General features: G+C 50.9%; 1 protein-coding gene across 1 annotated transcript in view; it reads left to right on the forward strand.

Annotated features, from left to right (window-relative positions):
- TCERG1L (transcription elongation regulator 1 like) overlaps positions 1 to 19,309 on the forward strand; it is a gene marked incomplete at both ends in the record, with an annotated part of 204,936 nt that extends 185,627 nt beyond the window's left edge. The window contains 3 exons of the mRNA XM_081239775.1: positions 11,364 to 11,453; positions 15,357 to 15,475; positions 19,153 to 19,309. Coding sequence (XP_081095901.1) covers positions 11,364 to 11,453; positions 15,357 to 15,475; positions 19,153 to 19,309 — 366 coding nt within the window. The remainder of the gene's footprint in view (positions 1 to 11,363; positions 11,454 to 15,356; positions 15,476 to 19,152) is intronic.
- Positions 19,310 to 21,276: the final 1,967 nt, after the last annotated feature.

Here is a 21,276-nt window from a genome sequence, read left to right on the forward strand (position 1 = left end):
AGGGTGTGGTGCATCGTGGGGTAGCTGTCGCCACCTGTCCAAGGAAGTGGCTGAGCAGTGAACAGGTGTGGGTCACCTGGAAGGGACGGTCCCCGGGGCCATGTGGAGAAATGATTGGTCTGTGTTGATGGGCTTCCTGCTGGAGCCCTGCTGGCTTCCGGGGTCCACACCCCCAGAGGGACGAGCCCTCCTCTTCACTTGGGGGAGGGACTCATACACCTCTGGATCAACCCAACGGTTTTCGTATACCTGGGATGTCTTAATTGTAGTTGACTTCTGAATCTCATTTTGAATTGAGGAGGAAAAAAGAGTTTATAATTGAATCTCCTTCCAATGACTTTTAGTTCCTGTTTTGGCTTTTGGGTATAAAATGAGCCCGATACAATAGTTTAGCCCAGTTGGATTTCTTCATAAAATGAGACCGAACGCAGAAGGCAGTACTAGGAACTGGTGTGTAATGATAATTATTATGAACACTGTAAATGGCCTTGGGAATTCAAAAGCAAATTCCCTCTGCAGTCAGTACCCACCCAAGGCTGCTTCCTGCGCGGCCTCTCCCAGAGCAGGTGCAGCTGGGAACTGGGGTTGGGGGGGGCGGCCTGGGGAGACCTCCTCTCCCCCAGAGCAGCGGGTCTGAGCAGCGCTGGCACCTGGGCACGTTGAGGCCCTGGGGCTACAGGGAAACTTAAACGGTGCCAGCGCTTAAGAATTAGGAGTAAGAAGGAGATTATCTCATGCACCTTCCGTGGGAGACCTCTTTTCCTCTGCACCATGAATTTTAATGCATGCATCGCTCTAACTATCTAGAGACTCACTCAAAAACAAAATACAGCCCTTGGCGCGAGGACCTGGAAGGAAAAGTAGGCTTGTGAGCTTAAAACCGCAATGCAATGGATTAAGCCTCTATTCACATATATGCCGAGTAACCCAGAAGTGCAAAATGGGAAGGCCGTGAACAGACACGCACACTGGAGTGGTCCCTGCTGTAGATGGAGGACGTGTTTTTGTAAAAAGACATAATTTTAAAAACTATATTTACTTGGCTAAATTTTTATTTTTTAAAAAAGACTCCGTCCCCCTGCAACTTTCCTTTTTTCTTTTTATCAAGACATAGAGATGATTTGATTAAACAAATCCTGCAGGATGAAATAGCCTTGAAACAACTGACTCTCTTGTGAGAGGTATGTCTCTGTGTATATGTGTGTGTGTGCTCCTGTGAGTGTACATGCTTGTGTTTGTGTGTGTGGTGTGGGCTCCCTGCCCGACCCACCGAAGACTCCGTGTGGCAGTTGGGAAAGGGCTCCGGCCGACCTCTCCCTTCGCCCATTGCTCGGCCCTCACCCCATTCTCAGCCTTCCCACTTCAACAGCAAAGACGTGCAGACAAAGCCAGTGTCACTTACCTGGCTAAGGAGAGGAGGCCAGGAACACAGGCCGGGGCTCCGAGCTCTGGCCGTCCAGCCCCTCTGTTCCTACAGCGGAGAAATGGGTCCAGTGCCCGCGTTCCCTTCTCCAGCCACCCCGGGAGGATTCTGCCAACGGGGCTTTGACTCCATTTAGATGTCATCACTGCCACTCGACGGGGCTGCTTATTCTGTGGCTGTCAGTGTCCTCCTGGTTCTGGAGTCTCGTACCCAGTGTCACCACTGGTCACCATCCCTGGTGGCCGCCCTCAGCTGTCTCACAGCCCCCCTCACCCACCTTCCACTCTTGGCACGGGGTCCCTTCCCTGGGAGGCCCTCCCTCCCTCGCCTCCCTGGCTCCCCAGCTGACACATGATGCCACACAGCTGCTCTGCGTCCCTTCCACATCACCAAGTCACCGTGCGGGCTCGCAGCTCCTGGAGACGCAGGACTCTCCAATGCGCCGTTGGGTTCCCAGGGCCTGGCTCCCAGGAGGCGCTCAATGATTTCCCAGGACTCCCTTCGTGTCCGAGCTCTGGTCTTGCTGCACGTGCCCCGGGCCGGCCCAGCACTGATCCCGGAGTGGGCCTATGAGCCTGGATAAGGGGGTTTATCTCCTGGAGCAGCTGCTGTTTCGGTTTCCTTCTCCCCAACTCGTGTGGCCCCAGAACCTCTGCACAACAGGGCTTATGGGATCACTCACGTGAATGTGATAAAGCAGATTCCTCTGCCCTCAGAGCCACTGAGAATCCGATTCTCTTCTGCAAACCCACTGGGAGGGACACTCCCGAGTTTTGCTGCCACACCTCTTCGGATTGCAAGGACAGTGCAGAAATATTCATAATTCCGAGTATCTGAATGGACCCAGCCAGTCTGTCCCAGTGGAATTAACTGGGAGACATGGCCCGTCCTCCGTGAGACGTGACGGCATTGTGAGCATTTGAGAAATATATGCAGCATCCATCTCACCAGTGACTAAGTTTTCCACCTCTTTGTTTTGGAAACCAACCAGGCCCATCTTACCAGCACAACATCAGGCTAACCCACATGGGAGATTAGGGCTGCCGGAGACGCCTCCCTCTCCTTCCCAAGGATGTGAGTCTCTGAATGTATCCCAATGGCCTCAGCTGAGCAGTTTTATTAAGGAGATTTTCAGTGTGTTCTTGTCTCATTGAGGTGGGTGATTCCATTCACCCACCCATTCCATAGGTACTCGTGCGTGAGCCTCAGCAAAAACACCCTGGGAATGGGAGGCACCAACTCCAGTGCTCTGGGTTTTCTCTGGAGAGAGACTGGGGTGATCCTAGACCCCTATCTTACAAGGGTTTCAGAAGAAGCCCGTATGCTGCTCATGAATAGAAAAGGCCAACCTGAATGCACTGCTGATGTCGTAAAGCAAAGCCAGCATTTATGACTTTTGGACTTTATGAAGTGTCCCAGCAGATTTTATGAGTTACACATGCTCAAGAGGAGTTGATAGCTAAGCCTATCAGATTTCCCGTTGCTTAAAAAGGAGGCCGAGGGCTTCCCTGGTGGCGCAGTGGTTGAGAGTCCGCCTGCCGATGCAGGGGACACGGGTTCGTGCCCCGGTCCGGGAAGATCCCACATGCCGTGGAGCGGCTGGGCCCGTGAGCCATGGCCACTGAGCCTGCGCGTCCGGAGCCTGTGCTCTGCAACGGGAGAGGCCACAACAGTGAGAAGCCCACGTACCGCAAAAAAAAAAAAAAGGAGGCCGAGAAAGGTCACTTTTTTCATAGGTTGGGTGATTAATAAGATTTTTTTATTGCATTTGTTCAGGGCTTCAGCTCAGAAACTCATGTGCCTATAGAATGATGGCCCTAGGTGTGAGGATTTCTAGTCGTTTTAAAAGGGCGTGGCTTGGGGCGTTCCATGGGGATTATGGCTTGGGGAAGGGGCCTTCGGTTTTGTGGTTTTGAAATATGTAGGTGGAAGGTTTTGTTTTTATATTGTTTCACTAGTATAAACCACAGTGGGGCTTTCTTTAAACTTTGGTCGATAAAGAGGCAGGATTCATTGAGTGGCAGAGGATTAATTTAACCCTGTCTATTTAGATAAATGCAGTAGAGACATTTCATTGAAGGTCTTCCTTCTGCAAAGTATCCCTTGGAAGTGGCTTTCCCAGGCGCCGAGAAAGAAAGACTCTTCCATAACCCTGGACCTTGATTCAGGCACTCCAGGGTCCCTCTGCAGGTGACCCCCAGCCAGCTTCCCAGCAGCGGGCAGCCTTGGGGAGACTGACTGACACAGTGGCCAGCTCTGCAGCTGAGACCCCTGGACTTGGGTCCAAGTCTGTGTTGAAATATGGAACTCACAGGCCGCAGGCTCTCACCAGCCCAGCCACGGTGGTCTCTCTCTGCACTAAGACAGGCATCCACCATGAGGTTTTTGGTGCAAAGTTGGTCCAAAAATGAAGGAGGGGTTCTTTACCAGGTGTCTTCCCACCATCAGGGAAGCTGTATCTTCTCCCATGTGGCAGGAAGACCCCCTCCCTGGTGGGGGATGTCCGGTGCTCCTTCACTCAGATGCGTAAATGGTGTTGCCTAGAGCTGTAGCGGCACTTGGGCCGAGACATATGAGGAAAGGTTTCGGTCACCCACAGGGGCAGGTACGCATCACAGGCGAGACGGCCCTGGAGGTGAGGTGCCTGAGCTGTAGCTCTTGAGCTGTGGATACCTGCAGGGTCTCTTCCACGAGGTGAATCTTTGCTCCTTGGGAAGCTTATCTGCTTCGTGTTCTGATGGCAGCTCTTCAAAGCCTCACCAGGCACATACAACTAATAAAATAAAATCGTGCTCTCAAAAGAACACATGCTCATTATAGGAAAATGGCAAAATACAAAGAATAGAAATAAGAAAAAAATCACCTGAATCCCTACCCCAATTATTGTCATCAATGGGTACATTTCCTTCCAGTCTTTCTTTCTAAAAACAGATTTTAAAGAAATAGCAAAAATAAACATTTGTATTATATAGTATAACCAAGATTGAACATGGCTGAACCAAAGTTTTTTATATAGTCAATTTCATAAGGTTCAACCTAACTTATACATTTGTATACTGTTTTCTCCCTTTACCCATTTTTAAAATATTACTATAAACCTTTGGAAACATTTTTGATGAGGGTATAGTAGTCAATTCATTGTCAGTTCAAAAATCCCTTTTTTCATTTATTTGGTTTATTGCCCAGTTTTGCTAGTTTAAATAATACTCTGATGACCATATCGGTGCATTAAGGTTGGTTTTTTTGTGTGTAGGATTGTTTCCTACACACAGTCAACATTTGACCTGTATTACCAAATTGTTTTGGAAAAAGTCATTTTCTTACAATGTATTCTCCCAGCGGTGTTTGACCAGCATGCTCCACCAGCACTGAATAGCAAGAAGTATAAATATTTACTATTTATTATTTTTTGAATCTCATTCTTCTTTACCTTTGATTTGGGTTTTCTCTTGGTTTCTATGCTGTGGTTTTTCTTTCCTGAATTAACTCTCATGGCCTTTGGCGATTCAGCTCTGCAGATATTACTGTGGTCACCTCTCTATTAGTGAGTAGATGGCAGTCTAATCATGAAGATGACCTTGGGGGAGTTGTGGACCACCCACTCTAATGCCTAGAAAGGGGTTATAACTATCCCTAATGTGAAAGAAAAGTAAGTAAAATTAGCTGAGATACGGTGGAATAACAGTGCAAAATTTTATTTATCAAATCATAATACCCAAAAAAGTGCTAAAATTGGCAAAATACCATGAGCACACTAGGAGTTGAGGGTGGGAATCGACATGTCCCAGAGTTTGGGCGAAGTACGCAGCCCCTTTCTCACTTCTGGATCACCTGTGGGTCACCTGGCTCACCTGGGCTCAGGGGAACCTTCCACATGCCGACCACTCCCCCCTCTAAATTTAGGGATTGAGCATCTCCAGGGGCAGCGCTCCAGCAGGGAGGGTGGGAGCGGGAGGTAAACCCCCACTTCCCCGCCTTCAGTGGGATGAATTGCAGGCAGATTCCAGCGTGTTCTACATGAGTCTCCACGGTTCCCTGGGGACACGGCGCCCTGCGGCCCCCAGGGGCCATCTGCCCATTTAGGCACCGTCCTTGGTTCTTGTCCCTCCACGTGTCAGTGTCCTGCATGCCTGGCATCACCTCCCCAACGCGCCGCCGTCACCCAAGCTCCCTTCTTGCGGCTGCTTCTAGATGATCCCGGAGATGACACCGCCTCCCGCCCAGGATGAGCCAGGAGCACAGTCTGCTCACTTCATCCTGTGCTGTGTCCACCTCAGGCCGCCGTTAATTGTCAGGAGCTCCAGAACCAGAAATAGAAGACACAGCTGTGCGTTCCAGGAAATTGGATAAAGAGGGTAATGGCGTGAGTGCTAATTACAAGCAACACGCCACCTGCCATCAGCGGAGACTGCGGGCGGCGTGGAGGACGGAGCAGAGGACCGGAGGCTGCTGGGCGCATCCTCACACGTGACCCGCGGCGCCAGGGGGGCGGGGCCTGGGCGCTCAGGAGGGGCGGCCCCGCGGGGAGAGCTAGTGGGCAGGGAGGGGGTCTGGGCTCGGGAGGGGTGGGGTGAGCGCCGACGGAGGGAGGTGGTGTTGGGGCACAGGTGGAGGCTGGAGGTAGAGAAGCCAGGAGGGCAGTCTTGGGCAAATGCACGGAGGGGCTGTGGCCACGTTCTCCGGCCCCTGGAAGCAGAGGGCAGTGGGCTCAGGCTGGAGGGAGATTCAGGGACCGTCTTCAGGGGCCACTGGGCCTCTTGCATGGCTCAGCATGTCGGGTTCCCCCCCAGTGGCCTCGTGCCCCCTCAGAACTCCCGCACCTGCTTCTCCCCTTCCCAGGTGAGAGAGGCCTTCGCACCTCCCGGCTGAGGCCTTGGTCCGTTTCCCTGAGACCAGGAGACACCAGAGGTGATAGGAAGGGAGAGAGGATGCCAGCCGAGGGTCCGACCAGCACGTGCAGGCAGACAGACAGGCAGACGGGTGCCTTCCTCTCATCCTTCGGCTCCTGGCCTTTTCTGTGACCCAAGGGTTGACAAGCACTCAAAACCGCCTTTGGTTTCAGAGATGAAGCATGCCTGCCTCCTTTGGGTGCCCAGCCTGGGGGCAGGAGCCCGAGGGGATGGCCATGGCCCCGTGGCACCCATGGGACTTGCGTTATTATCTCGCTTTTTAGCCTTGACCCAATGCTCTCAAAGCACGTTACTTAACGGAGTCCCTTTCCCCAGGAGCAACACAGGATCCACTCCTTGGCCTTTGGAGAGGTTTCCGTGAAGGTGGGGGCTGAGGTTGGAACCGGTGTCATCCGGGGAAGGGTCACCTCGTGGTGGCTTCCGAGAGGGCGTCACCCTGCCGTGCCCCGTGGGTGGAGGGGTTGGAGGGGTCAGCCGCCCGGCATGGGCACCGTTGGGGACCCTCGCTGGTGGGGGGCACTCAGGGCCGCTCAGCTGGACAGGACAGGATGCTGGGTGGACAGCTGGGGCCAGACCCAAGAGGCCTGGGTGCTGGCCGAGTGGCCGACCTGTTGGTCTGAGGGCTCTTGGAAAGATGGGGGCTGCGGGTCAAGGGAAAATGACGCCGGGGGACAGGGAGCCATCAGGAGGCCACTGTGGTCGTCCAGGCAGGAGATGACCACCCCCAAAGGCGACAAGGATGAGGTGGTCATTTTGCTACTTGTGCTGGCACGATTCTCTGGGGTTTTTAAACAAGGTTATATTTTGGGGAGACCCTTGACAACAGCTATGACAGGAAGGGCCTGGTTGATGTGGCCACAGAGAGGGTACCAGTGTCTCCGCTTTGATCTACAGCCTCGTTGGAACTGTCATCCCTCCAGCAGGGACACCTGTAGGTGCAGACAGTGCCACGTGGGATGCCCACGTGTCAGCCAGCCAGGCAGCAGCCTCGGACCAATGCCGGGAGTGGACACCTGCTGACAGTTTCCACTTTATGGCGGCATCTGTCCAGGTTTGGGAACTGCGCCCTGGCCGGTCCACGCTGCCGCTCCTTCTCTGTGCCTGTGTTTCAAACCACCAGCTCTGGTGTCTTCTGTTGTAGAAATGGCAGGGAACACAATTCAGACACTGAGGATGAATCAGAGGGGAGTCTGCCAGCAGGAGAAGCACAAGACTGCAGGAGGCTGGCCTCCAGTACAGCTCAAGGGACCCGCTGCCCATGTCTCCCAATTCCCAGCCCATAGCGGGTGATGTTCCAGAGGGGAGTTAAATAAAGCTCTGCATGAGTATTAACCAGAGGCCAGCAGCACGGGCCGGGACAGTGTCCAGACACACTCTCACCAAGACAAGTAGTGCTGACCTTCACCCACGGCACAGAGTCACCTGGTGTCAGCACCCTGAGATGGAATAGTTGCCAAGTGTCAGGAGATGATGTATACAGCACAGAACACGGCCCAGGAAGGGAGACGGAAGCACTACACGACGTGGTCAGTCTGCAGGGAAGGAAGGACGGGACTTCTGCAGGAAAGGGTCTAAAATTGGCTTTAGAATTCCACGATCCTGGACCAAATCACGTGTAAAATGTCACAGATTCAAAGGACTGTTAGGCAGACAAGGGATGGAGATCGCTGTTGAGAAACGAAGGCCAAGTTAGAGGCAAGAACATGCATTTGTCCTGGGGACCTGCTGTGTGCTCAGAGTTCTAGGGTGGCCCCAAGCCTCCCACCCCGGGGCACACATCTTGAATAACCCCCTCTCCTGAGAGTGGGCAGGACCCCGAATAGGATGGGGGGTCACCCCCATGTCGGTGTGACACCATGTTATGTAAGATTGGGTCTCATATATAGAGATTCTCCCACTGGCTTTAAGGAAGACAACCTATTGTGGAGGGCCCACCGTGGAGAACTTGGGGACCCCGGGAGTGGAGAATGGCTCCCCGCAGGCCTCCAGCAAGAAAGGGGAGGCCTCAGCCCCTGCCCCATGGAATGAACCTACCAGACAACGTGACCGTGGGGACACAGGTCCAGGGAGGCTGGGCTTCCATCAAGAGTGAGTCTCACGGTCGAGGGAACGACAGTCATCAGGGTCCTTCTTTGGGAAGAGTCTGTCTCACCGACAAGGCTGTGTCCACCCGCAGGCAGTGACGGGCCCCGTTTCACACTCGACTGTCCAGACTTCCCCTCTTCTCCAGCCTCTGTCACAGGTTCCAAGCCCGGGCTGCCCCTCTGTCCAGAACTGCCACCCTCCTCTGAACCTCAAGAGCATCTGTTAGTGTGGCTGTCAGGTTATGTGACGACGTCTGTTTTATCACAAATTACAGTCACTGGGGAGATGGCTCATCTTGCCTTGTATACAGATTGTAAATTCCTCTGGAGGCAAGGACAGTATATTAATTTGTTTAATGTAGTTTATTATCCACCTAGAACCCCAGAACTTCTCAACAAGCTGGTGGAGTCAGTTATGTGACACCAATTCTTAACAATCGTTGGCCTTCCTTACAAAACGAGGACCTTGGAGGGGTTTACAGGTCTCTACATGGTGGATAGATGCCCATCTGATTGGGCTGTATTGAAGTTGGCCATTCCTTCTCTCCATATCCACCCTAAGGCTCACGTGGTCAAGTGTCAGCTCTCAAAAAACAGAGAAATCATTCTGCCCTGATGCTTTTCCAGAGCCCCTACCCCCAATCCCTGTAACATGTCAAAATTTCACCATGTTTTTAGTCAACTGAAAAAAAATCCCTGCTTGGAGTTTGGGTCACCCTGCCTGATAAAAGAGCTCATGAGTATTAAAAAGGGCTTTAATTTTTATTATTGAAGATAGGAATTGTCAGTTTTGAAAAATCGTTATGTTATCATGCACAAAGCAAAGCACAATTCCTACTGAAATAATATCTCTACCAGAAATATTTTAACCTACTCAAAAGTAAGAATGTGAAGGGATCTTGTTTTTGTAAACTGCCTATTGGCTTCACCTCCCCACGTCCCGGGAGTCCCTCCCCTACCCAGGCTGCTAGATACACATCACATCTGGCTCTTCTCCCGTTGCTCTCCAGACAAGGCCCTGGTTCCTAAGTAGGTCTGGGAGTGTCCTGCGCATCTGCTCTGCCCGTCTCTCCTGCCTCTTCCCGTCTCTCCTGCCTCTTCCCAGCCCTCATAGCCTCCTTCATCCCAACCACGTTCCCCCCTTGTAATCCCCACATTCCCCACCGTTCCTGGAGCCTGGCCTTCGCCCCACAGACAGTTCCTCCTCAACACCTCCCAGGCCCTTCGTGGGCCCAGTTTCAGCACAGTCAGTATTCGAGACAACTTCTCCCCAGGCCCTTCTCTGTGTCCCCTTGACTCCTGGGCATGTCTCTGGAAGGACACTAATGCCCCCCAGGAGATCCTGAGTTAGCTTTCTGCCTCACCCTGGACCGTGGGCCTCCTGATGTCAGTGGCCTTGATTTATTTTCTCTGAACCTTCAGCACCCAGCATGGGGCCTAAGGCACAGTCAATATTTGGTCAGTGCTTTTAAATGAATAAATTATTTTTGGATGACTTAACTGTCTCACTGCTCCATCAGCTGAGAGAGTCTGGATCAACAACATCCCAGCAGCAATGAGCTCACCCGGCACCCGGGTCTCCAATAAGAGGGACCAGGGTTTCTTAGAGAATGCTGATTCTAGGGCCAAGGTAGGAGCGATATGAGGTGACCCTGGAGCATCTTGAAGGGCCCAGAAAACAAAATGATGGGGAATGTCCCAGGGACACAGGAGCCAACCACAACAGCCAAACCAGGAGCAAATCGGTAATCATGTTAGATTATAACCCAAAGTATGAAATAAATATCCATGAGTCATATTGATATAAACAAATGATTGAACAAATAAGTAAATGGGAGAGAATGGACAAATATCCCATCCAGAAGAATGCCAAGGAACTTATACAGATACTCCCATCTCAGGAGGTGGAGCCGGACCACTTAAGTGTGGGCTATACATTGTGACTTCCCTCCAAAGAGGACAGCATGGGATAGGGGAAAAAGAATAAATTCATAGAGGAAAGACCTCAGCTGGTCAGTCAAGGTCAACATCAGCTCTGATAAGTTACGTTGACAGGATGGACCTTGATAGGATGTGACAAGAAGGGCACATTTTCTGGGGTCTTCCTCCCCAGAACCACCGCCCTGGTCGAACCAAGAGAAAAACTGAGACAAATCCCAGCAGAGGCACATGTCACAAAATACCTGACCAGTACTCCTCAGAACTATCAAGGTCATCGAAACCGAGGAGAGTGAGAAACTGTACAGCCCAGAGGAGCCCGAGGAGACATGAGACTACATGTGATGTGGTGTCCTACGTGGAATCCTGGGACAGAAAAAAAAAATAGGCAAAAACTAAAGAAGCCTGAGTAAGGTGTGGACTCCTGTTAATAATTGTGTAGACACATCTAGCATACTAACATTAAGATGTCAGCAATATAGGAAACTGGGTATGGGGTAGACGGTAGCTTCATAATATTTTTGCAAGTTTTCTGTAAATCTAAAACTATTAGAAAGTAGGGTAGTTTGTTAAAAAAAGGTGACCTACGTAAAAAAGGTTTAAATGTTGATCAAAAATCAATTAAAATTGTGCCAAACTCTGATTATTTCTACAATACTGTCCTCTGTTACAACCTGCGGTGTCCTGAAAACTTTTACAAATATCTCCTTTCACAATGTGACATTTCAGAATGTCCCAGCTTCACAGGCATAGTTGGGGTTTTAGATCAGGACACATGGCTCTGGAAGATATCCAGGGAGGAAGTAGTGTCGTGAGTCTAGAAATTAGATTTTCAAATGCTCTAAATAGTGATTTTCTTAGAAGTTTGGCAAGTTGAACACATTTAAACGATGCTACGTCCCTGAACCCCTGGTGCCTTAGTGCTGTTTCTCACCATTGATCATTTCAGTGCGACTCCAGGCTCAGCATGAGATGCTAAAAGCAACTCTATTGACTATCTTTCTTCAGGTGTCAGCGTTTTCTACCTGGGAGAAAGAATTACATAAAATCGTGTTTGATCCGCGCTATCTGCTGCTAAATTCCGAGGAGCGGAAACAGGTAAGGTGGTAGGAGGTGGGGTGATGGACTCGAGGACGCGGAGTTAAAGTGATGCTGCGTCCTGAGAGCTCTGCGGACGAGCAGGTGCCTGTCATCTTTGCCGTGTCAGTGGGGAAGCCGTGAGAATTGATTGCTGGCCCGTGAGCTTGTGAACGGGAAGAGCCGCGGGTGCAGCAGGAGGCTACCTGCTCTTGGCAAACCGCCTGCTCATGACCCCATGAGGCAAATACAGAGGTGGAAACTCAGCTTTGGGGAACATGAACCACATCCTGGATGGCTGTATTAAAAAGGCTTAAGATCTGATATAATAAAAGTGAAATAGGAGAGGGTCCAGGGAACAATAGTAGCAAAAGTAAAGGATGGACTTTTCTAGAAAGTGGGTCCCCAGAAAAGCAAGAATGGATTCGAGATAGCTGGCCTGGAGGTCATTTTAAATGGACACTTGACAGGGGTCCGCCCTGGCTTGTTGAGAAGTCAAGTCACGGAGCCAGAACTGTCTCCCGGATTAAGCAGACAGAGGGACGGGCTGTGCTGACCGGTGGGGACGCTTGAGCTTTCACAGCCCTGGATCTGGTAGCTCCTGGAGCACATCCAAGAAGGGCCCCTAGATAAATTCCAGAAGGATCCAGATTCTGCGTCTGCATCTCTGTTCCCGCCCCAATCATGCGTCTCCCTCCCTCTGCCCTCTGAGTGCAGAGCAGATACATGTGGAAAGTGGGTGGCCAGGCGCCATCACTGGAGACACAAGCCCACGAGGGTCATCTCACCCACGATGTCACGGCCCTGGCGGCGTCCATCTGATTTCAGACAGTCGGGTCTGGGAAAGCCCGGGCCAGGAGGATGGAGAGTGCAGTTTTATTTTCAATTCTGTCATCAACTCGTGAAATTCCCTTAGGTGTAGACCACGGGGCTCAATGCAGGCCAAGCGGGCAGGGCCTCGCTTTGTGTTTGCGTGTTTTATATCTGTTTTCCCCACAGCCGAGGAAACTCGGTGATTTTAATCATTGGTAATATCTCACCCTTTTGTTGCCCTATTACAAATCAAAAAGTTCAACTCTCCAGCTGTGACCTGAGAGAAGCCCGTTTATTTTGGTGACAAGATCACTTTAAACCGTAACAGATAATGATCAGCACAGCTGTGGACTCCATCTCACTGACTGTCGTGATCCACGCTGTTCCATCTCTAGTCCATGGGTGGTTTTAGAGGCCATCAGCCTCTTTAAAGGAAGTTGAAGAAGTGAAGAAGTAAGACCCTTCCCACCACACCCCCAGGAAAAGCCGAGCTGATGATTCATTGCTTAAGCCCCGTCTCTCAGACGTCAGGGAGCTCAGGGCGCTGTTTGCCCGGAATGGACCAGACTCTTGGGCAGGGCAGGGTCTCCTGCCCTCCGGGTGTCTGGGGGGTGGTCATGGCACAAGACTCACCCACGGGAGCAGGGGGGCTGGACTCCCACAGCCCCGGTGAGAGAGACAGGTGCTGACCGGGACGGGCTGTGACTGCCAGGGTGCTCTCGGGGCAGACAGATCAGACTAGAAGGTCAGCTCACAGCCAGAGCCCGCCGTTTGGTGGGAGGCCCTCAGACGTCCCTGTGAAATCACGCAGAGGAAACATCAGGCCTGTGTTCATACCAGAGTGTGGTCCCAGAGCCCCACGAGGAGGAGGAGGAAGCAGGCTCCCTGTAGCTGATGCACTTCAGCACCAGAGAGGCCTCAGATTAAATGCCTGCATCGTGAGAGAAACCCCACCCCAGCAAATCGACAGTGTTGTAGTTTCTAAGAGGCACGGGGCTGAAGCTGAACTGATGAAGGAAACAATATTTGGGCCGCATTCAGAAAACACAGTCCTATTTATGAATGAATTGGGCTGGCAAGCACCAGACACGGACTCTGTGTGGGGCCTACTGTAACGTAGCGTTCGTGGGAAAAGCCGAGGCTCATGGTGTGTGCACTGCAGCCATCCTTCCACGGGGTCTGCAGAAATGTGAATGAGCCGAAATAGAGAGCAGGGGTCCTGGGAGCGCTGAGCAGACCTGTTTCTATGGTAACACAGAGTGTTCCATCTTATTTCACTAGAACACGCCGTGACAAGATAATGGCCAGTGGTCTCTCTTTTTAAAAGTCATGCCCCATTTTGAATAAAACTGGTGTAATTTGTTAAAGAGGAGGGGAAAAAACGTGTTACATTAAATTATAGCAGCATAAATAAAGCAGCAGAGCAAAGGCAGAGGACAGAGCAAAATCTGATTAGAGGGATAAATGGTTCCAGGCAGAGAGAGAAGGAGGTCTTTCTCGCCAGCTCTGACCCCACCACCAGCCAGGGCTTCTATCCAGATTTAAAATTAATAGAGCAAAACTCTGACTAACGATGGACCCACACGCTTTTATTTGTATCATAACCCTACATTTACCTTTTTTATTAGCTTAAATTACAAAAGAACTGGAGAGTTACATTACCACTTGCCTTGAAGGTGAAATAAGCCGATCATATTCTTACTTAAATGTATATGCATGCTCTCCGTCTAAGGCCTGTTCTTGAATATTTCATTTTGCTGATGATTCTTCAGGAGGCGAGTAGCATTTTGTATTTATACTCCTGTAAAGGCTGGCCGTGACTGAAATGGAAACTGAAACCGTCAGGCAGAGCCGGGAGACCCATTCTGCAGGGGAGTGATGGGGTTTCGGCCGAGTCGCCACTTCCTGGTTCCATGTCCTCGGCAGGAGGGCAGGAGATGCCCTGAGCTCTTGGCTCAGATTCCAGTACCTGCAGTGGCCACTGATTGGGTTGGTACAGAATTGCTATTCATTGGCCTAATAGGACCAGATGTGGGCTTTTTGTTGATCTTTTTATCTGCGTTCATCCACACATCTAAATTTTCCCCAGTTTATTCTCCTTTTAATGTTTTCGAGGCTTGGAGAGCTTTGGGAATGAAACAGCTGTCTCCACCTCCCTTTGGCTTTAGTCTACAAATGACAATTTTCTGATATTAGAACAATGAGCGGTCTTAATCCAAGCAAGGGAGGCTCACTCTATGGTCTACTGCAAAGAAGGATTCCCTGGGGGCGTTTTGTCATGTCGGCCGCCAGTACCCAAGAGAAACCTTTCCAGGGTCTTGGATGGATTTGCCTACCAGACAATATCCATATCCTTTAGGCTAAGGGTCTGGTTTTCCTGTTGACGTGGCCTTCAAAGCCCATTCTCATCAAGCTGGGGAGTGGGAGTGCAGTGCCCGGTGGTCGGGTCTCCTCACTGGGTGTTTCCATGACACCAAGGAGAGGCTCACCTTGCCCACAGGAGCCCCTGGGGAACCAGACCCTTGTTCACAAGTCGGTCTCCTTGAAGACTAGAGTGTGGGAAACCAGAGATGCTGGGTTGACTTTCTTTTCACACGTTCAAAGTCATTTCGGAGACTCAAATGCCAGTTACATGGCCATAGGGGTTACTAGAACAAAGTACAGACTCTCGTGTGACATGGTGTTGCTGGCCAGGATGTGAAAGGCGGTGAGACAACGCACGCAGGTAAGTGCTGCTCAGGAGGTTCCAAAACAAGAAACATTGGAGCGCTGGAGCCGGGATTTCCAAACTGTCCACCGCTCCCACCACACCTCTAGAGAGGGCCGCCCACTCATACCCAGGATTTCTAAGCAGGCTGATTCAGTGTTTGGCCCCCAGATGGTGCCTGGACATGGAGAAGCACACTGGCCTCGTGGGAAAGCAGGTGTAATTGTCCAGACACTTGTTTTCATGGAGAGGCCAGATTAAAGGCTCTAGTTTGTAGCTCCAGCAACTGTGAAAAAGACAGGCTTATCTCAGATTCTTGCTGTGTTTTTGTGTCATGTTTGAAGCACAAGGGTTCATTTCTGGTATGCATTCTTGTAATAGCTCTCTTTTGTGTGTGTCTTAAGATATTTGAACAGTTTGTCAAGACAAGAATAAAAGAAGAATACAAGGAAAAGAAAAGCAAATTGCTGCTAGCCAAAGAAGAATTCAAAAAACTCCTAGAGGAATCTAAACTCTCACCCAGGTATGGAAAGTGAGTTAAGGCCAGGCGATTTCTGGGGCTGGAAATTTACCAAATTTTGTAAGGGGTCTTTGGGTTAAATCATGTGACCTATGTTCCATAGACATCAAACGTGTAATTTTGGAGTGGGCAGCCCTTCTCCTCTGTGCTGGCCGTGAACAAACCTCCCAGCCCTGCTTGCTAACCAAAGGCACCCCAGTAGCTCTGTCCACCTTGCGTGGTGGTTTTCCACACGTCAGCAGCCCTGACTCCAAGGCCAAAATAACTCATCAATAGGTCAGCCCTCGTGAGGTGGGGCCTAATTCCCCTGATCTAATGATGGAGGAGTACAAATGCAAAACAAACGATACACAGCAACAGCAAAATAAACCCCACCAGCCCCTGGGTTCCACACGCCTGGGCAGCTGTCCAGAGTGTGAAGTGAAGACGCTCCACACCAGCAAAGGGCCCGAGTGAACTTGACTGTCAACCTCACCTAAGATAATCAGGCATTATTCCCATGAAATAAAACAAACTAATATGAAAACGATGTTAGAAACTAGAAGAATACATAAGCTGAACTCGACTTTAAAATTAACTTTAATTGACATTTAAAAATTAATGCACAAGAGCTACTTAATTATACAAGTATAACTTTTATGAGCGAAAAATGGTTGATTTTGATGTATTTTTATTTTAAATTGGGACATTATTTTTAAATGGACATTTACACATTATAATTTTTAATAATAAGGCTGACGTCATGCATTTTTAATAATGCATAAATCAATCATATTTAAATGAACATTAATTGATGTTTGCCTTCCGTGCAGATATAGGCATCTACATTTTGATCAATAATTGGTTAATTCATTGGCCAATAATTGGATAATACAGTTTAGTGTTGGTTACATAGGCCTCAGAAAACTTCTTCGACTACTTAAAGGGTAGATACTTTCTGACTGGGAAAAAATTCCCATGAATTATCCGCATCACCAAATGCTGACCTCGGAAAGCCAATGTGGGCCTCGTGATTTGTAAACTGTGATTTTCTATGAGAACCCCGGGTTCTGGCCGCGGCTTTGCTCTGTCCCCCCAGCTGGTGACCCTGGGTGGGAGGGGGAGTTGGATCTAGAGCCCCTGCCTCAGTGCACAGCAGCCCTGCCCATCCTTGGCCCCCGCTGCAGGGTCAGGCACTGGACCTTCACAGCTCAGGTGTCTTGATCTGAGGGGGTGTAGCTGCCCTGCTTCACGGGCCACTGGGAGGATGGTGTGTGGGCCTTCATGTAGGCAAGACACACGGTGCCTGGCAGGTCCTGGAGAGCTCCCGTCACTACCACTGGTGCTGCCTGTGAAGACAATTAGCTAATAGTCTCTGTCCAACCATTGGTAAAATGTTAACAATAGCCAACCTAGTCCTCCTCCCATGAATACGTTATGAAGGCAAAGGAGAAATATTCAGAATGTATTCAGCAATTACAAAAAAGATTACACACACAGAGAAGGAAAATCAGTGGTAGAAATGAAGTTACTCTTCTTTGAAACTAGATTTAATTGCCTGCTATTTTTTAGAAGTGTACACTGGGCATATATTACTTTTATAATTATAAAACGAGTTTTTAGTTCAAAACCCTTTTCAGATCTTCTTTACATTCTCTTCCTGCCATTTCTCAGGTGTCCTAGTGACAATTCTCCCTGCCGCCCACTGGTCGCCAGCGGGCTCAGCGCAGGCGTCCTGAGTACCCTCAGCCCCACCTCCAGTCATCCTGGCTCTGATCCTAGCCGTGGGGATAGTCCAGGGCCAGATCCCAGCCCTGCCCAGCTCTCGGGGTCTTGGAGAGGGGAGAGGAGCCTCCGGGGACCTCCCCGTGGGCTGGCGGACTGGTGCTCTGGCCACAGCGGCCACCTCCTTCAACTGAGGGTGGCCACGTCCCCAGGGGAAAGGGGCATGCAGTGCAGGTGACTCAGAGGACTTCCCCAGGCTCACTGGACGGTCCACCAGGGTCAGCAGTAAGCCAGGCTGTCCCCTTGGGCACGGCTAAAGGGTCGGAGTTTTCTTTTTTCTTTTCAGGGACACTTCTTTTCAGAGGTGCCCAGAATAGGACCTCTCTAGAAGGGGCTCCGCCCAGCCCCCGATTGAAGATGCTCAGGCTCCCCCTAGACACGCGACCAAAATAACAAGCCCCCTGTGTCTCTCAGCATCTTACTTTTCCCAAGAAGGTCGGTGATGGAAGCTCAATTAAGTGTGTGTTAGTCACACCTCATGGCAATTGTGAAATCATAGAAGGAAGGAGGGAGGGAGGGAAGGAGGGAGGGGGGAAAAGAAGGAAAGAACGAACCAAGAAAGTTGAAAACCAGAGAGAAGCGTTTTCCCTCCTCGGGAAGCGTCTAGCAAGCGGAATCCCGGAGCGTGCAGGGAGGAGAGCAGTGCCTGGTGAGGAAGGATCGAGACTCATGGTTTAGTGACAGCAGTGAGGATGGGCCTGCGGATTATTCATCTTGTCTCCTAACAGCCATGTCAGTGTAATCTTGTTATTCACGTATAAAAAAAGAACCATTAAGTTATAGTAATTTAATGCAACAATTAAATGTCTACCATGAAATATAAATTTCTCCACAAAGAGAAATAGGAGGAGCGAGAAGCCTCCCCCGGGCACAGGGCGAGCATGTTTCTACTCACCTAGGGCCCCTCTTGCAGCTCCAGCCCAGCTCCCTGCCAGCAGAAGGCAGGCGGAAGCGTCTGCAGGGACTGGCTCCTCAGCCCTCCCCTCCCGCCTCCCCACCCCTCCTCCAGCGCCTGGAGCTGTCCCAACCACCGGCTTCGAGCTCCGGCCTGGGAGAAGAGGAAGCCACGGGGAGCCGCTGCTGGCAAAGGTTCCATTTGTCTGCAAAGCCACGTCCACTCCTTCTGCCCTTTGAGCTGCCCCACCCGCTCTGGCCGGGCCTGGCTGGTGCCGCTGAGTTTCTTACAGGGGACTCCCTAGCCTGGCAATCATGGATTCAGTCAGTATTTGGGTGCTGAGCACATGCCGGCCACTGGGCTTAGACATTCGAGATGCTCCATAGAAAACAAAGCAGTTAACACACTTCTACTCGAGCAGGGAGAGGCGAGTAACATTGCACAATTGAGGCTCATCAAAATGATACCCAGTTCTCTGACCCATAGATAAGGCGAGTTTCCCTGAGGAAGACAGGCCGGTCCTGACATCTAATGAGGAGAGGGCTTTACACAATGAGTGAAGAAATGAGGGAAGGGTGTGCCAGGCAGAGGGAACAGCATACGCGAAGACCATGGCAAGTTGGGGCACAGTGAGAGCAGGGCACAGAAGACCTGTGTGGCCGGAGCGGTGATGGGGGCGGGCAGCGAGCAACTCGGGGTGCCACCGGGTCCAGGAGGCAGGCGAGGCCAGGCTCATGCCCACGGACCGGTTGGATGCAGAGATGGGCACGTGTGTGAGTTACGTGGCTCAGGCCCCTGCTGGGCCCAGTGGGGAATAACAGCCAGAGAAGGGAGCAGGCAGGGGGTGTCGGAGGCCCAGCGCTGTTCCTTCTGTCCGTCCTCCTGCTGTCCTCCTGCCAAGGGTCCTGCTCCCAGGTCTGGAAGAGGGAGCTCCCCACCCTGAGCTCGGGCAGGAGGTAATCAGAGCACCAGGACCCGCTCTTCTCCAGGAAGGGGTCTCAGGATGCTTTTGGTCTTTCAGGACCACATTTAAGGAGTTTGCTGAGAAGTACGGCCGGGATCAGAGGTTTCGACTTGTCCAGAAACGGAAGGACCAGGAGCACTTTTTCAACCAATTCATCCTTATTCTCAAGAAGCGGGACAAGGAAAACAGACTCAGGCTACGGAAAATGACATGAGTGTGTGCAAATGCCATCAGGCTGAGCGTGGCGGAGGCTTGGGGGACGGGCGCCCACGCAGCCAGGTCGGGAGCCCCAGGGGCCGTGGGCTTCGTTCTCGAGGGTTATTGTTTCATATTGAAGCTCTCTTTGGTACAACTTTCCGAGTTTGATGCATTTCTAATTGCCATGATATGTTGCTCCCTTAATTGCTTTAATTATGCAAATTACTTGTAATATAGACAGATTCTAAATCTGCTGCAGGTTTGTACCTCAGTGGAAACAGACACCATCTCTAACCACCTCAAGGTGTTTTCATGAGTCGAGCTGATTATCTGAAACTTTTCTGAAAATCCCTGAGTTCCTTCCATCCTTCAGGAGTTCTGTGGTGTTGGGACGTCCCGGCTCGGGTCCCCGGGTCTAGTTTTCTGAGTAGTAGTGTAGGTTGTTCATCCTCATAGTGACACCTGTGACCGTCGGACACATGGACCGTGGACCACCTACAGGTCAAAGGGCGATCGCCCCAGCCCCCTCCGGGGACATCGGGCCTGGAGAGGGGGGCTGTGCTTTCTGTGGGAGGTCCTACTTAAAAAAGAATTATTTTGTACAAAATCATCCTATTAATATTTAAGTTATTTTTCTTGTATGCCCAGAGTTTGCATGAGATTTTTCTCACCATCTTTGTATAAAAAATTAAAAATTTTTTTGAATTAATAAATATTTTAAACCAGTGTATTTTTGTGGCTTAGGCTTCCAACACAACCTTAAGCAACAAAACGGTGTTTCAGCTAAAGATACTCTATTCGGAAAGATTCATGAAAATATTGACTGTTGCACGTAAGGGCTGTGAAAGTAGTATGAGGTCCGGGTGGAACCGTACTTGACAGAACTCCAGCTAGTTAACTGCATTCTGTAAATCACTGAACATCTGTTCATTGATTTCAGGTTTATGGAGTCACTATCGGATACCCTGTCTTTGTCCCTAGCTCACAGTGGCACCTCCTCCCCACCTACCTTCTTTCTCATCAGTCAGTTCCCAAAAAAAGAACTCTTTTTGCCACACGTATTAGGAGGGTATTGGTCAAGGAGGGGTTCTCTCTTTATTGGGGTACGTCCCGGTCTTAATGCCCATATTGCTAACTGGTTACCTTCTATGCCAGTGACCTCTGTGGGTTCCAGAGCCATGGCTCAGATTCAGACCATCACCCAGTGGGGCTGGGCGTCTGTGGCCATCAGCCCTGCAGGAGATGGGCTCTGAGATGCGTATGGCACTGCCAGGTCAGACAGGGTCCATCAGGAGATAGAAATCCCCTTGTAATGTAAAGAGAGGAACTGAACAGAAAGGGAACTGGGGTGATGAGGGCTGTGAGTAGAGACAGGTCTGAAGAACATGGGAACCGCAGAGGTAAGGAGCAGCCATCCCCACCCCCTGCCCCAGCTCAGACAAGGTTCCCCACCAGCGCAGAGATCCAGACACGGCCAGAGAGGGCACAGCTCGGCTGAGCGAACTGCCAGGAAGCCGACGGGAGCTGCTGGTCAGCCACCCTCTGGGGGAAGGTCGCCCTGTGGCCGTTTCTCATTAGCTGCACTCTGCCCAGAACCACCAGGAAAGGTGTTTGGGAGGGGAGGCTCTGGCTCCCCAGCCCTTGGGAGCTGCAGTAAGGGGGCTTCTGGGGTCCCCTGGGGCTTTGCACAAAACCAGTGCTCTCTCCTACCATCTGCAACATCCATCTGCCAGGCCAGCTGCATGCTTCTTGCCCGGGGTGTGGGGAGGTGCTGACCACCTGACCACAGAACAACTGCCGTCTGATCCCCCAGCATGACGCCAGATGTGCATGACAGCGTCGTTTAAAATGAACGACTACAGCCGAGACTGGGCCTGATCCGTTCTGGAGGCATAAGAGAACCCACGCCCCCCTCCGGATGCCTCTCCCCGTCTATGGCTTTGCCTCCTGCCTCCTGCACATCACCTAGAAGGTGCAGCCTGG

The sequence above is a fragment of the Mesoplodon bidens genome (genome assembly GCF_964165515.1).
Source record: "Mesoplodon bidens genome assembly, chromosome: 1".
NCBI classification, from domain to species: Eukaryota; Metazoa; Chordata; class Mammalia; order Artiodactyla; family Ziphiidae; genus Mesoplodon; species Mesoplodon bidens.